The sequence below is a fragment of the Fundulus heteroclitus genome, unplaced genomic scaffold (assembly GCF_011125445.2).
Source record: "Fundulus heteroclitus isolate FHET01 unplaced genomic scaffold, MU-UCD_Fhet_4.1 scaffold_70, whole genome shotgun sequence".
Classification (NCBI taxonomy): domain Eukaryota; kingdom Metazoa; phylum Chordata; class Actinopteri; order Cyprinodontiformes; family Fundulidae; genus Fundulus; species Fundulus heteroclitus.
Window position 1 is genome coordinate 742460 of NW_023397143.1, and position 18105 is coordinate 760564.

At 36.5% G+C, this 18105-nt stretch overlaps 1 protein-coding gene across 1 annotated transcript in view; it reads right to left on the reverse strand.

Annotated features, from left to right (window-relative positions):
- Positions 1–9870, reverse strand: part of sppl3 (signal peptide peptidase 3) — a 44668-nt gene extending 34798 nt beyond the window's left edge. Inside the window, exon 1 of the mRNA XM_012876419.3 lies at positions 9295–9870. Within this exon, the coding sequence (XP_012731873.1) occupies positions 9295–9320 (26 nt within the window). The 5' untranslated portion in view covers positions 9321–9870. The remainder of the gene's footprint in view (positions 1–9294) is intronic.
- Between the last annotated feature and the right edge of the window lie 8235 nt (positions 9871–18105).

The window sequence follows — 18105 nt, forward strand, 5'->3', positions numbered from 1 at the left end:
CTAGTTAATGTCAGGAGCTCGTTTACATGCTCAGCTTTCCCTGATGTGATAAAAATGTATTCGGGTTAAAAAGAGTATTCCAAATGGACTGTTTTGATGGGCTGAAAATTATATAATCCGATCATGACGTGTGTTTACTTGCTCCAAGCTTTATTCAAAGGAGAAACTCTCCGACATTAGCAGAGTTGTTGTATTTCCATAAAACAACCGCAGAAGTTCATGAGGAAAAAAAAAAAACAACAAACGCAGAGGTGTGTTTGTTCTGACTGCTCTGAGCGCATATAATGGACCCGCACCAGGTTCTGAGATGGGTGAGAACTCCTGCTGTTCAGAGAGCGGGAGGAAATTATGATCCTCCCAAAATGTTATTAGCTCATTAGTCTTATTAGCTCTTTTAGTCCAAATGTTACATTTTAGAAAAGAGAAATGGAAATAAAACTTTTTTTCCCCACCCGATTTATCGTAAAAATAATCAACCGATTAATTGATTATTAAAATAATCGTTGGTTGCAGCCCTAATATAGTTAGTATATACACTGATACTAACCACAATGGGAAATAAATATGACACAAGCATAGTTTTAAATGTAGTCTTTTTCTCTCTGTGAAACTGAAAATAATTCCTTGAAATTTGTTTCACACCAACTTGCAATCACTTATTCACCTTGTTCACCATGTGCCTCTTATAACTGTCTTTTTGTCAAATTTGTTTTACGTAGTGTGGATTCAGGCAATGTATTAAAATTCATAAATTATTTTACACTCCTAGAGGAAACCCTGAATGGTTTAAAATGACCGTATGGCATTGCTAAGGTACCAAGATGTTAAACAAGCACCATGAAGCAACTGGAGAAGGACTGCACTGCTTGGGGTAAACTTAAGAGTAGTTACCAGGTATTGGTGGATTCTGAGAGTGCTTTAAACTCAAATCTAGGGCTGCATGATATTAGCAAAAGTTGCAATGTGTGATAATATTATTAAATGATATAGCTTGCGATAAATACAGAAAAAACATTAAAGTCTTAACTGTCTTTCTGCTTTAGGATCATAGCAAACAAACTGCAGATAATGAGTAGTTTATCCAGCCACTGAAAGCTAAAACATTTATCATTTCAATCTCAAACACGTTATAATGTAAAGGCTGCCTCTGTCTGTCTTGTAGTGTTTTTGCAATGAAACAGATTAGGTGTAGCATCTCATCAACTTCACCACCTTGTTATCTCACAAATGTTTTATGTTGCAACAAACAACAAATGTCACCACACACATTAGGGGCACTGAGAGCCAGAATGGAGACTGCTTAAATAATTAGCTAACACTCCAGGCAGTTCTTTGTAATATGCATATTGCAATTCACAATAAATTTGTGATATATTGTGTAGCTCTACTCAAATCCCGATTGTTTATCATATTATTATTATTATTATTATTATTATTATTATTATTATTATTATTATTATTATTATTATTATTATTATTATTATTATTACTACTACTACTACTATTGCAGATAATGAACACAGATTTCAAGATGAAAAGGCTGCAATTAATATGATTTCCTGCTGAAATTGACTATTAAATTGAAGCGGAACAGGGGACAATTTATCAACTTAGCTCTAATTATTGTGCATTTGCTTTTTTTTTTTTTTCAAATACATGACAATATAAAAACATTTGCTAAGGATAATTTAACAACACGAACATAAACTAATCCCCCTGCCTCTCGCCCAATAACTGCATCAACCCCCTGAACCCAGACAATGTACAGAAAAGCGGCTAAAGACGATGGATGATGAACTACATTCATTTTAGTTTTATGTTGAAACTAGTAAATTATGTTTACATTTTCACTTATATCAGCTTGCTGCATGTCGGCACGCTATAAAAAAACAAAACAATAAAAACCCCCAGAGGGAACTGTTTATCATGCAGCCACAGCTACAATAATTAGCACAGAGTGAGTAAAGAGTATATTTAAAGAGTATGTTTTCATAATTACTAATAAATCAAAAGTTATTTTCTCCTCTGAGATGTGCATCCCTATTGTCATCCGAAGCTGTAAGCAGGCACGTTGAAGCATGCTGCAGGCCCGAAAGCTGGGTGTAGTGATGGACTCGGACCTGAACCAGGATTAAAGGACTAATTTCTCAGAAGGATCTGGAAAAACTAATCCATGCGTTTATTTTTAGTAGAATCAATCACTGCAACGGTGTTTTCACAGGTCTGCCTAAAAAGTGGATCAGACAGCTGCAGCTGATCCAGAACGCTGCTGCCTGCGTCCTCACTAAGACTAAGAAAGTAGAGCACATCACCCCAGTTCTAAAGTCCTTACACTGGCTCCCTGTATCTCAGAGAATAGACTTTAAAATACTTCTGTTAGTCTATAAATCCCTAAATGGTTTAGCACCTAAATACATCACAGACTTGTTATCAGTGTATCAACCATCCAGACCACTCAGGTCTTCTGGCTCCAGTCTGCTCTGCATACCTAGAACCAGAACCAAACAAGGAGAAGCAGCATTCAGTTCCTATGCTCCACTTATCTGGAACAAACTTCCAGAAGACTGTAAAAGTGCTGAAAGCCTCAGTTCCTTTAAATCAAGATTAAAATCACATTTGTTTAGTACTGCCTTCGACTGCTCTAGTTAAATAGTTTTACTGAAACATCATTAGTTCAACTTTTTTTATTCCAACTGTTCTTATTGTTCTATTTTGTTTCTACTTTTTATTCCTACTTGCTTTTATTCTGTTTTATTTTCCTATATTTTAATCATGTAAAGCACTTTGCATTGTCTCTGTACTGAATTGTGCTATACAAATAAATTTGCCTTGCCTTGCAGAATTATCCATCCACAAAATGCTTTGTGTCATGTGCACAGAGAAACACCAAAAACGTTTTTGAGCGGGGGGAAAAAAAAACAACAATGTCAATCTCCATCACTAAACGTGCTCTTCGCATATTGATGCACGCAAAGTGGGCTGGCTTCAGAAGAACTGCTTTTAAAAAGATCAGCGACGGTTTGGACAGAACTTTAAGTCCCAAGTACGAAATGCAAAAAGCAAAACAAAAAAAAAATGGCCCACCTCTCTCTAAACTTCACCTAAAATGTGACGGCAATGGGAGTTCAAGCCCAGAGAGCGTGCAGTTTCAACAGCTGCAAAGATAAAGGAGAGGAAGAGAAACCAGACAAGTTTTAATGCAAAAAGCTTGGAGTCATATACTTGCTGCTATAAAAAGCTGGTGAAAGTGGCATCAAACCGTGACTGACCGTGTTTTGCAAGTACACACCTCTGACTGTAGACATGCGCCGCTCTTTGACATAGGAATGAATGTAGCTGTTCACTTAGCATCTATATTCCCAGGGAGCCTCAACATACGCCAACAATTGCAGCAAAAATAAAAAAAATAAAAATAGTAATGGCATTATATAATAAATAAAATAAATAAAAGTAAAATAGTAAGGGCTTAGCTTAAAAGAATTCAATATGTACATGCAACACTAACATTTTCTTGAAGAGGACCTCCAGAATCAGTATGTGAGAAGCATGACAACATAAAGTATAAATATTTGTTTTCAAGACAACAGGAGCGGTGTTAAGACATAACAGCCAAAAATCCGACGCAAACATTAGCTGCTTCATTTTAACAAACGAAGGAGGGAAAATACTGGAGTTCCAAAAAAATATAAAAAATTAAAATAATAATAAAGAAAATTAAATAATTTAGATTGTGAGATATATATATATATATATATATATATATATATATATATATATATATATATATATATATATAAAATCAAAATATAATCAAAACTGCTGACCAACTAATGTTTTTTCAGTAACATGGACAATTATTTAGAAGCATCTTGCACACAAATTGTAATCCTCTGTATTAGATTGGGATTAGAAGCAGTGTTGTATTTAACTGCCTATGTTCGGCTGCAAATTTAAGATAAGAGATAAGATAGAACTTTATCGATCTCACAATGAAGAGATTTACTTGTGACAACGGCTCTTATAAGCAACAAAAGGTGCATAAAAAGGAGAAAAGAATTTGAGAAATTACCAAGTAATACGACTCAAATCATTCCTCGTGTGGCTTTAACGTAAACCTGCTCGGAGCGATCTTATGGAGCTCAGTTCACCAACTGGATCACAATGATGAAATAAGCCAATTTTGCGGTCAGATACTGGAAAGTTGTCTGAGTTAAACTGATACTTCTTTTAAATGTATCACGAGAAAGATACATTTATTTTCCTACCAAGGTGGTTGTGACTGATCTCTGTTTACATTTTCCAATGTATTCTAATAGAAATGGTGGTGGGAAATTATCCTTAAATTGCAGATACATGTTTTTTTTTTTTTTTAAACATAAAGAGCCAGGGAGATTTTCTTGACAGCCAATTGCATCCACTTGAACTCTGAAAATCTGTATTTATAGTTTATCATTAAGGGAACCGATGGTCCATATCTTTAGAATTACAATTTTCTCACAGCACAATAAAACCATGTCTAAAATCTGTTGTTTGAAAATAGGAGGTGAAAAATTGCAATTGAAAGAGATGTGTGTAGTTTTTGCTTTGTTCGTGTCGAGCAGATGACTCGTCTTTGGTCCATCTTAATAATGAAACTAGAACTAAAAGCATAAAAAGGGTTTTAATTCCCACATTAGTTGAAAGCCATTTATTTATATATTAATATCTTAAACTTTTTTTATGTAAAGCTGTACAGAATCCACAGCATCCTGACCTAGAACCAGAATAAGAATCAATATAACCCTATATATTTTCAGGACACAGCCACAGTGCACTGAGCATTAAACGCACGCAGAATGCACAGGAACGGAGAGCAATTGTACGCATATGTGCTGGCAGTAGAGTTCAGAGGGATGTAGTTGATATTAAATTCAAAGTTTTTCTTACAATGTTAATCAGGTCCAGAATCGGATATGGAGATTTCAAGCAATGAAATTACGGTCAAATATTGGAAGTAGAATATAATATTTGCTCTTTAATAGCAGGATTTTCCTGCTGCTTTTTTTCTTACCAGTAAAATGGATCAGCATGAAGAGTGTGATCAAGTACTCTTGCAGTACGGTGTCGCTCACATATGGCATTAGTTTGCATTTTATAATTGTTTTCAAATCACTTTATAGTTGATTTTACATTTTCTCCATGGCAGATTCTTTCCAGAACGAAGCAGAAAATCACCTGGACCGCTCCATTTGAATCCGTTTGGGGAAAGGAGGGACGTTCAGCAGAACTCTCTGAGCTGATTGGGCAAAGCGACACCTAATGCCCGCCTACAAAAGGTTGATTTTAGCCAATAACGGTATCAAATTAAAACGTAACGGTTGAAGCCGGAGTGGTACAAGATGGATTCTCGTGTGTTTGTGAACACGCGCAAATACCGCGAGAATTCATCTTGCAGACAAGGCTAAGCAGAAAAACTTGTAGTGACGTTTGACAAACAACTTGGTGCATTACTGCCACCTACTGTTCGTTGGTAGCACCTAACTCCAAAATTAAACAAAAACTATTTCCCTCTTTTTAAAAAGATAGTGGCATAAACTTTAAATTTGTAGGCTTAAATGAACATTTGAAATGATTATTGCATTTTTATTAAGCATTCATTATTATTAATGCATGCTTATTTCCGTCTAGCTATAGATAGAATGCAAATATGACAAAATGCAAATAAAAATACATAATATCTCAACCATGACTACATACACATTAGATAAGTGTTTGTTGGCATCTATTTTGCATGTTAAGCCCTGGTTAGTGTGACGCTAATTAGAAGATGACAACAATGCTTTCAAATACTTAAGTGTGATAGAAAAAAATTAAAACAAAGCAGAGGGAGGGGGGGGACGGGGACGTTTTTTTAGGCCTTAGCTGAAAATGGAAAGGCCAGGAGAAGACATCCCTGCAATAAAACAAAACAGTTTTTACCCTGGTACTGATATTGTTTAGCTTATCCACTACCTCACGACACATTTTACATTAAACACGAAACGTATAGTGGTCGATTTTTCCAGAAATGTAGGTACAAATGTCCAAGTCAATTTTTGAAGTGTCTGGTCTTATTTCTTTCTTCTGAGGTCTTCCTCTTCTTCTCGTAAACTGGAAAGACATTTTGCGTCTTGTGAGGTGAAAGGAGTGGAGCTACAATGAACGGCTGAAACTGAAGCTCACTGGATACATAAACACCAGCAGCAAGAGGAAAACTATCAAGGAACGAGCGTTGGCTTTGGGTGAGCGCGTCACAATGATTGCCGTGTGTGACAACCGATAGAGAAGATGATCGCCACAGAACTCGAAGCCGAAAAAAAAAAAAAAAAAAAAAAAACATTGTCCGCTATACCTTTTAAATAAAAAAAATTGGCGTCACCATGGTTGCTAAATGAGATGAAGGAAATGTGCTTCTTAACTGACTAAATGGAGAGGTCAGTGGCCTGAGCCTACATTAGAAGTGTTATTAGTTATGCTCCAGTCAATCAAGCTTAACGTCTAATTTCCCCCATTGCGGGACAAAAACAAGAATTTATCTTATCTGCTAATTCGCATCTGCTTGGATCTCTGACCAACAATGAGCAGGACAAACAGTGAAAAGTTATTTGTCATGTTTTTTTGCCCTGATAATTTTATGCATTCAAACTTAAAACTCACCCTTTTTTTTTATTTTATTTTTTTGGCCTGTAAACGAAGCAACACAAAGATGCTCTTTGATACACTTTCTTTCTTTAGCTCAGTCAGACAGACATCACGGATATACGACATAATCTTGTAATCCCCCGTACTTCCAGTTAGATTCAAAGCTACGACTTCTGTCTGTCAAGGAGCCTACCGTTTGCTTTGATGGGGAGTATTTCCACCGAATTGCTGTATCAAGACATAATTATGTTGAATGAGTTTGTATGCATTACAGTCCAAAGAATGAAAACAAAGACTTTACAGGTCCGACTTCAAAGAAAAGAGAGAACTAGTATCTGGCCAGTAAATCCTGATCAGTGCATCTCTAATATATCTGTGTTAGTTCATGCGTCTAACGTGCTGGTATTTACCCAAAACAGATGCGTTACTAGATAGGAACCACTATGAGGTTCTCATGGAATGAATATAAATAAAAATAAAATGTTTTTACTGTCTCATGTATTTTAAAACGCATTTAGATCGCTGTTATTTACAACAAAAGTCCAACAATTATCCCCACGGCTCCTAAAATAAGATAAAACCAATTTGTCAGGTCAGTCAAAATTAAGTTTTCAAGCGCTCAGTGAGTCAAATATGATCCCTTTCTGCTCAAGCTGCTGTGAGGATGTTCAGTCAGTCCCAAATATTTCACCATCACAATATCGGCGTGCGCAGCACTGATTTCACGGGACGGCTCCCAATATTTGTAGGCTATTATATTCCGAGTGTTAGGAATTTAGTTTAACAAACATATATTAGCAGTGATTAGTCAGGCTATTTGCTCAGGCAGCCAATCTGCAGCAGAGCGCTTGACAGACACCAGAATCAGTGTTATTTAGCCATGATTGTGCACAAAATTAAAGTTATTTGACCATGGTTACAGCGCTCACAGCGTACAGGCATTAAGGAATAAATATATAATACAGCAGTGCGCTAGTGCATGTGCTTTTAATCACATGTAAAGGAAAAAGAGGAGCTTATGATGCATGAAATATGCATGGACAAATAGCAATGCAATATGCAAGGACATGCCACCTGTAGCATACCAACTGTAGTTTTAAAACAGTGTTACTATAGCACTAGCAATGGCTGACACTACAACTGGGCATTATTCTGAGGCCAGAAATATTTCCAAACTATTTTATTAGGCAGTGCGTTTTTGAAATTTTGGTTTATTTGTTACACAATCTAAACAAAAAAAAAAACAAAAAAAGTTAATACAGCGTGCAGAAGGGGGAGGGTGGGGAGATCTGGTAGGCTTGACAAACTCCTGATGCTCTCTGCAATTTCAGAAAATTGATGTGAGAACTGAATTGGGCAGAAGGGCTTTATGATCTTGATGGAAACAATCTCAAACCAAACTTCTGCTTTAAGCAGTTTCTTACATTGAATGAGCTGATATATGATAAAGCAACCCATCTAGTAGTTGTACAGGTATTTTTAGCGTAAACAAGTATTAATCCTGTTAATTTGATCTGTTGTTAAAGGTTTGTGGTGTATTTAAGTTGCTGCCCCTCTCACCGGGGTCTCGTAAGCAAAATACATAACCTATACTGGTTATAAGCCATGTATTTATTTTTTTTTGGACTATACGTAGTTAAATAAAGGTTGGAAATCAGATGAATAAAAAAAAAAAGACAACACAAGAAGAAACGTGCTACTGTTCAGTGTGAGATTATGGCAAAGTAAATCCGGTTTTATATATATATATATAAAAAATGTCTGTCTTTCTCCCCGCTTTACTGGAAGAAATGATAAATGAACATTAATCAAATGGGCCTTTACAACGTAGACATTTTCATTCATGGAGCTTACGCTCTCCTTTTGCTCAGATAATTCGCCAAGTCCACACTTCCCCAAACACTGGCAGTAAAAACCAGCTAACTGACCCGGGACGCACTTTGTCGCCAACCCAAAAAAAAGACAGACCATCTATGATAACCAGGGGCCATGTTTGTGGTAGAGAAACAGGGATTGTTCGTCTGTTAAGACTGCGACGCTAGTTTAGCTTAACCTTTGTTATTGTGAGCTGTGGCTCGACGACAAAATGCTAGCCAGCTAAAAAAAAAAAAAAAAAAAAAAAAAAAAACGCTAGCACGGCACGGCTAGCGACAACTGTACCGCTTGGCACTAGCTTGACAACCTGCATTTATTGAACTGAAATACATCGTTTCCGTTCAGCCATTTGCGTTTTTAACAAAGTGAAAAATCCACGCGCAGAAATAAAACAGATAAATAAATAAAATCCCCCCCCCAAAAACAGCACAGCGTAGCCTTCACACCGGAGCCAGTTCTTCATTCGCTTTCAATAGCATCATTCGATTTGACCGCAGCTGAATAGTTAGCACAGCGTTAGCCACCGCTAGCTAACCAGATGCGGGGGGGAATATTTGTATATATTCCCTTATTTGGTCTATGCGCGGTGATAAAGGTTGATTAAAAAACAGCAGAAGTGGCAACAAGTGTGTTTACATGGACTGACAGATATAGTTCATCGGCTTTTTTTTTGACACGGTGTAGTCTGTGTTGGCAGTAGCCGCGGCTAATGTTAGGCAGCCGCTACTAATCGGTAGCGCAGCGCCTGTGCGCACTCACCAGGATGAGTAGCCTTGCTCCGCCATATCGCCCGAAAACAGTGGGTTCCGCGGCTGTGGCTAACACAGATTCAGGACCCGGTGTCAGCCCGCTGGGACCTGGGAGCGAAGGGTCTCTGCTGTAGCTTCACAATCCGTCGTCTTAGCAGTTACTTTTAGGTGACAACATGATGATACATCCCGGCGGCAGCTAGTAATCACTAGCTGAATTTCGTACAATTGAGATGGAAATGATGGGCTTGCTATCGTTAGGTGGACAAGACAAAGCACCCCGAGGAGGAGAAAAAAAAAAAGAAAACCAAAAAAAAAAAAAAGAAAAAAAAACACAACAACACAGATGTTATTTTTCGTCGATTTCGCGAGGTTCCTGCCGTCACTTCGGCCGAGGTGGCTCGGTCTGCAACGATGCTACACCCGCTGTAGATCCATATTCTGTGCGATGTATCCAGAATAAATTCGGATATTCCTCGAGTCTGCAGCCCTAGCTGATATGGAAGACGCTCAGCTTTGTTTTCTATAGCGAGTCCGCGGGAACGCGCACTATCGCCCTGCTGTAGAGGTTTACAAGTGGGACGAGCACTGGCACGCTGTCATGCACTGAAAAAAAAAAAACCCGAGTGCAATTATTCCCTTTTTATCTGACAGCATTGCAGCTTGTAATGCACACTTCCCACTGAAGGCTGGGCATTACATAAATAGTAAAAAAAAAAAAAAGAAATAAAAGAATGCATGACTGGATTTAATAAATAATCAATCTTTTCTGAAAATATAATATTCTGTGACATCAATCACAAACACATTAGATTTTTTTTTTACATGTATCAGAGAATCCGGGTATTACAAATGGGTTGCATTAAAAAAAAAAAGTAAAATGTGATGCATGCATGATGTTAAATCCAATTGTTTCACTGATAACCATAGCAGTAAATCTGACAGACCTCTACTGTTGTAAGAAGTCTGTTGATTAGTATCTGAATCGGGTCATTTCAAGTCATTCTGCTTAGTGTGAGAATTTCCCTAGTCAGACACAGATACACACTTAAAACCCAGTACACAAGAATACAAGTCATACATTCACATACTTTGTAAAAATACACTGATATATATATATATATATATATATATATATATATATATATATATATATATATATATATATATATATATATAGATGCATATATTTTTTTTCTGACATGAAATCAAGAAATTGGATTTTTTTAGGTCAGTTTGAATTACAAAGATTACAAATATTTGAATTCCAAATCATAAATGGCAGAACAATTAAAAATCTAACTTAAAAATGGTATTACTCTCTTCACCATCGACACTTTACATCGTTAGATTACTATGCCTCTAAACATTTTTGGGAAAGTGGCTTTAGTAGGCTCTTATAGGTGAATTTACACATTCCGCTTAATTGGAGGCACATATTTTGCACTGTAAAAAAGAAAGAAAAAAAAAAAGAAAAGTTGTCAGAACTCAATATTTAAAGGCAACAGATTTCAGGAATGATTTAAGTTTAGGAGTTTATTTAGGAGTTTGCCAAACTTTGAATTTTATGTTTTTGTAACTCGGAATCCTAATTTTTTGAAATTTATTTGAAAGTAGCAGTGACTTAGAAAATGTAATGTACAAACTATTATTGTAGGACTGGATGATTTAGAAAAAAAAAGCATATTGATAAATCATATTGATCGATATCGATAATTATCAACAAATTCAACACATATATTTTAAGTGCAGCCCCGGGCATTTTATGCTATTGCTTAGCAACTTATTTTTAGATACAGAACACTAAAAAACTGAATTCAAACTCAACCATTTATTGAACCAACTTTTTACCAAAACTGCAAGTTTTTAAAAAAAAAAATATGTGCTCTCAGTACTTGTTGAAGGGGACTAAGCGTTCCTGGGTCTGCGTTGTGATTGGTTGGGAGGATGGAGTGACTATAATATTAACTAACATGGCTAGAATGCAAAAGGAAAGAAAACTGTTATTCTATTGAACTTTTTATCAACCTTTTTTTCTGTTATCGATGAATGTCTGTCAATCGATATAAATTGTTATTGAATTAATGTCCAGCTCTATATTATTGGTCTTATTTCTCATTATTTCAAAATATAATACTTTTTATTTAGCCCTTATTGTTCCTCAGCGGATAAATTTGCCATCATCATTACAACCCATGCTGTCTAACCACTGGGCCACCATCTAATAGTTACAAACCCTAGCATCTGGTAACTTAAATATTTGCTGTAGTAACCTTAAACTTACATAAGAAATAAATAATTAGCTTTATTGTCATTGTACAGCAAGTACAACAGAGTTTTGTTTGGCAGCATCTCTTTAGCAGCAATTTTTATTCCTAAAATTAAACATTAAAAGAACACTCAGCTGCTAACTATAAAGCCAAAAAAGAAGGTTTTCCCACATTTCATAACAGAAACAGTTAGCAGGAGTTTCACAGTTGAAATAACGTACAACTTAAAGGCGTAAGTACTGAAAACTCACTCAATAATGTTACTGTTAACCATGGTTATCTGAACTGACTTAAATTATTGTTTCTACATGTCACACTTTCAACTGAAAATAGGTTTTAGTCCAAAAAAGGAAGTTATATTTTTTAGTGTGGTCAAGTCAACATGTAAAAACACACTGCCTCCTTCTGACATCACAGAAGAAGCTAAAGAAATCAGGAAGGACCTCATGAAAAGAACTGTGGACTTTCACAAGTCTGGTCCATCCTTGGCTGCAATTTCCAAATACCCGGAGGTGGCATGTCCAGTAGTAATGGTTATACACAAGTATAAACAGCATTAGAATATTCGGCCATGCAGTCTTCAGGAATGAACATGTTTTTGGTGAAAAATTTGCGTTTCAATACAACAAACGCTAAAGACTTTGTGAAGATGCTGGTTGAAGATTGCAATAGAGAGCCATAACAGTTGGGATATACATTCAGGGACTAGGACCTTTTTAGGAGACATGTTCTTTGCTCTTGGTTTGGATAAAACTGGTGAACTTGAGGGGCCGCATCATGTTGTTTGGTTGTTTTGCTGCAGAAGGGGCTGGTATATTTCACAAAATAGAGAGCCTGATGAAGAAAGACCATCCATCATGTGGAAATATTTAAGCAATATCTAAACACATCAACCGAGTAAGAAGTGTTTGGGTATAAATGGGTGTTTCAATGCCCAATGACCATAAGGATATATAGTTGAAACAGTTCTGTCAGGAGGAATGGGCCAAAATGGCATCAAACTGTTGCAAGGGGCTTGTGGGATGAAACATAGAATCTTCATAATTTGAAGTGGAAAAAAAAGTAAGCTATCTAAAAAAAATCTCTCTTCCTCATTATTCTGGCATTTAGCAACCGGAAATAAGTTTGGTAATCCTAGCTGACTGAAAACAGGATTTAATGTTTTGGGTGATGCACTGATTTAATGTTTCAGTTGTACATAGACACGCTGCAATCCAATTTAAACCCAAGAAATGTATACGACATACATGTCATATACGTCTGTTTTTTTTTGTTTGACCTGTTTTACACTTCTTTGTATGTTCCCATTTGTGTATGGACTGGCAATATTGTTAAGTTGATAAATACATCAGCAAAAGATGGAAATAAGTTAGTGATTAATCTATTTAGATAGAGTTTTCTTGCATTTACCTTCTAGTATCCAGGGAATTGCAAAAATATTCAACCCCTTGGGATCTTTCCTGTTTTTATTGCCTCACATTCTGGAATTAAGACGGCTCTACTTTACCAAATCAGTGGAGACTCTGTTCTGCAATTACAGCTGCAGGTGGCTTTGCAGATCCCTCCATGAAGTATATTTTTCCACTGGGATTTTTTCCCATTCCTCAAGAAAAAACTGCTACAGTTCCTTCATATTGGATGGTTTTTGCGTGTAAACAGCAATCTTCACGTCTAACCATAGATTCTCAATTGGATTGAGGTCTGCACTTTCACTAGGCCATTCCAACACCTTTCCATTTAAAGCACTGAAGTGTTGCTTTTGCAGTATGCTTTGGGTCATTGTCCTGCTGGAAGGTGAACCTCTATCCCAGTCTCAAATGACAGGCAGACTGGCAGGTTTTACTCAAGAATAGCTCGGTATTTAGCACCAACCTTTTTTTCCTCAACGCGGACCAATTTCCCAGTCCCTGCTGTGTTCTTTGTGTTACAGGATGTTTTGGGTTTGGGTCAGACAGTGTCTTCCCTGGTGGACGAAAAATTAAGTTTTAGTCTGATCTGACCAGAGCTCCTTCCTCCATGCGTTTGGGGAGTCGCCCACATGTCTTTTGGAAAACTCCAACGGTGCCTTTTTATTTTTAATACTTATTCATAGATTTGTTTTCTGACCCATTATCCATAAAGCCCAGCTTTATGGAGTGTACAGCTTACTATGGTCATATGGACAGATCCTCCACTCTCTGCTGTAGAGCTCTGCAAGTCCTCCAGGGTTGCCTTTGGTCCCTGTGCTGCCTCTCTGATTAATGCCTTTCTTAGCCAGTCCGTGAGTTTTGGTGGGTGGCCTTCTCTTGGCAGATTTGTTGTGGTACTATGTGCTTTCAATTGAAGATAAGGGATTTGATGGTGCTCCAGGGGAATGTCAAAGATGTGGATATTTTTTAGTAAAAAGACTTCTTCTCAACAACTTTGCCCCTGACTTGTTTGGAGAGCTCCTTGGTCTTTATGGTGTGACTGAAAGCCATGTGACACTTAGATTGCACACAGGTGGACTTCCTTTCACTTTCACTCTAATTTTTGGAATAGTTGTGGCAATGTCCTTCAAATATATGAAACATTTACTGTAAACTTCTTATTAGATGATTTAAAAAAAATGTTTTGTGGTGAAAACACCAGAGAACCAATCAAAGCCACGTATTTGAAATCTAGTTTTACTTCTCCTTCTTCCATTAGATGGAATCATTCATCCAAAACTTTCCGCTAATTTGCATCAGTGAATGGGACAGGCAAAGGTAGGATACATACTCTAAACCATTCTTACCCACATTATCTTCCAAAAATAAAAGAATAACTGAACTTGATAGGCTTTAAATAACTAAGTTTACTGTCATAAGGACTTTGTCATGTTGCTTATTCCATACCCAGACACAGGTCATAATGTATAACCTTTTCAAAGTATAGTACTTAAATGCGCATAGCCACGTGATTTGACTTTTATTTATTTATACGTCAGTAGCTCACACTGGTTGCATACAAAGTTTTTATGAAAGATTATCACATCCTGCTAGCGTATTAGTTGTTATTTTGGTGTTTCATGCATTGTTTCTGCTCAGTTTGTTAGTACTGCAGAGTGCACTGACCTGAGTAAATGTTCTCTTATGAGGCTGTTAAGGTTTTTAATTAATGGTTAATGGTTGGTCTTCGATTTCAGTTTTTTTTATACCGTAAGCATATTATGTGGCTACATACCTTTAAGTTAAATAATTAGAATAATAATGGTTGCAGTCAAAATAGAACATTCCTCTACTGTGTTTTTAGGGACCGCATCCTTGGCGAGGTAGAATGTTATTGTGTTTGCCAAGGCGTCTCGACTGCTGCTTGTAGATTTAGCTGTGGATGTTTAGGGTGTGTATCTTAGCTTAAGACATTCATGGTACACTAAAACGTGTTTTCGTCTAAGGTGGTGAAGAAAGGTGCAAGTGTTACCACCACCGGCTACCACTTTAGCTCGACAGCATTTGCAAAAAAAAATAGTAATTTGTTCCACGTCAGACTTTTTAAGGCCTATAACCTTCCTAACTACAGACGTGGCCTCTCTTTTTCGAATTAGGTTCTCTGGGTCAACAACGTGTGCTTCACCTGCAGCCATTCTCCTTCAAAACCTTCCTTAGCACACACTGTGGTGTGTGTTTGCAGCAATGAAATCGGTCCCCAATTATTAATTTCCCACCGTGCACGTTCTGGGCACGTTCGGTATCGCATTATATGAAAAATTAATTTCATATTAAAAATAAAAGCCAGTTGTCAGTACGATCCACTATACCACACAGGCATTGTGCACTGTCCTGTTTTTGTCCGCACAAAATCTCTGTTTAGTGTTGCATATTATCACAGAATTTAATGAGACTGGCACAGCAGCCTGTTATTGATGAAAGGGGATACTAGTGAATTCTCATCATCTAAAAAAATTGTATAGCTAAATGCAACAAACTTTATAGCTCCTAAACTTGTTTAACAAGCCTGACGTTGAAGTTTCTATATATTTTATAAAATCCTTGTTATAACGATGGCGTTTTCTTTTCACATGAAACCCTCATTTTTGGCATTTTGCATGTACAAGCAGGACCTTTTTGTAAAATATATGAAACTCACCTTTAATATAGTTTGTTACAATTAGAACATCATGATCAGTCCAGTCGTCATGTTTGTTTGTCATTTTTGTCGTAAGTTGTTATTATTTAATCAAGATAAAATCTAAAACCTCTCCAGAAAACAAGCTTTCATACTCACGTGCCTCTGGTTACATCACACAGGCTTACATCAACTGATCAGTTTTTCTTTTTTTCTGTTTATTCAGCTGTTTTTAATCAGTTCTCCATCCAGTGTGTGTGCTTATATCATGTATGGCTGCAACAAACCATCTGACTTATATATGCATATAAACACGTGTGTATGTACGTACTGTTAGGATGATTTTCAAGTTTATGTTTACTGCACAATAGTTGTGTCACTGGCTACTTCCACCTAAATTTGTTAACAGTTGGATAGATTTTTATTGAGCCTAATTGAGGTTGTCGGAGTAAAACCGTATCAAGTAAGTTTGAAGGAATTGCAACTCTTATGCCAGTTGATAAGCTTGATCCTTTTAGCTGCGTGTGATGTCATCAACATTCTTCACTGTGGCCTTTTTTAAATTGTTTTGTGAAACATTTTGGGAAATCCTGAAGTGGAAGTCCATACTTTATCATCAAGCAATGCTTTTATTGTTTCAGTGTACATTTATAATAGAAAGAAATAGTACTCAGGTGGTTTGTATTTTTAATATCCAACTTTTCAGCAGCCTGTGGAGACTAAAAATTTGCTACAAGAAAAATGTTCACGATTATGAATGTTAAGGTTTTGCTGATGCCAGCCAAATTTTTGCCTCTACGGTAGATAAAGAGGTCAGTGGGGTTTACTAGGAGGTCAGCCGGATTCCCTCAAGTCAAACAGAGTAGGAATTAGCAAAGTGTGCAAAGAGCTGATTTTCTTGCAGATTATGTACAATCTGTTCCCAGTAGCGGAGACCCATTTTTGCAGCACCCAGAAGCTGCATAGGAGCTTATTGAATTCAAAGGCAAATTGGATAATTTCTGCAGAATCACCTTTTTTACTCAACTGTGCTTTGGAAAGTTCAGCCTTTTGCTTTGCAGCAGAATGATTATAATCTTTACAATTTTGGTTGTCAGTTTCGGAAACAAAATACAGATTTCATCCCATATTCATAAACACCAGCTGCAGAGGTAACCTTTTCTATTCAGAAGATGCAAAGCAATTCATGAAAAGTGACTAAGACTGCCAACTAACTGCTAAACACTAGTGCAGATGATCAGATGTTATGTGATATTCAAAGAAGCTCTTTGTAATCACGAGTGCCATAATTGTCACCGTCACTTCAGATTTGACAGAACCACCTAAATAACCATATGCAATGTAATGCACATCAGAAGTATGTTTACTATGTCGATGTTCTCGAGTAAATGAGCTGTTACCTTGAAGAAAAATGCTAGTCTTTGTAGGACTTTAAAGTCTTACTTTATTTAAAGAGCAAAATGCAAGCACTTGCAGATTTTCCTAAATCAACATGTTTGTGAATAAAATATGAATAAAAAATTTAGAAACAAAAAACTAAGAGTTATTGTGCAATTATTTATGATTGATTGTTTATTAGATTTCATGCTTCAGGTAGACAACATTCATTTAAAAAAAAAAACTCATATTGTGTACATATTTTTGCCAGACTTATGTAAAAATGTGTACACCCATTGAACTCTTTTCAGCCTTTTTTTAAACATTAAACTACAAACTTCAAAGCATTTCACTTGGATGTTAAGTGACTGACACAAAGTTGCTTACTATTGCGATGTGAAAGGAGCAAAATATGTGGTTTTAATTTTTTATATATAAATTACCAGCAAAAAAAGGTGTTGTTTTATCTGTAAATAGAAGTTTTAGTAGAATTCAGTGCAATTATAGCTGCAAATCGATTGGAGTATGTCTCTCCAAAATTGTGTGTGCAGGCAGATACTATATTTTTGTAAATTTCTCTTGACAAAATGGCTCAATCTCAGTAACATCAGATTTGAAATCTTGCCACAAATTCTCAATTGTAATCAGGTCTGGACGTTTATTGCGCCATTCTTGCCCACGAATATGGTTTAATCTGACTAAATCATTTGCATTATACATAGGGTTTAGGGTCAATAACCCTCTGCTCCAGTCGTAAGCTTTTTGCATTTTTCCCCTTTGTGGTTTGCACCAAACTGCACAAGGCACTTCTTTAGGCTTTTTTCATAGTGGCTTTTTTTCATGCCTCTCTTTCATGAAGGCAAGGTCTGTTAAGTTAATGAATAAAAGTTTTACTGTCCACAGATTCTCCCACTTGAATGGCATGTCATGGCAGCTTTTCCAGGGTGTATATGGGGTCTCTCGACTGCTTCTATGAGTAATTCTATCATTGCTCACCCAGCTTAGTTGTAGATTTGCCGTTGTGCCATACACCATCTGTTGTTATAGATACTCAAAGTTTTGAATGTTTTATAATATAAGTCTGCTTTAAACTTCCCATCTTTATCCGC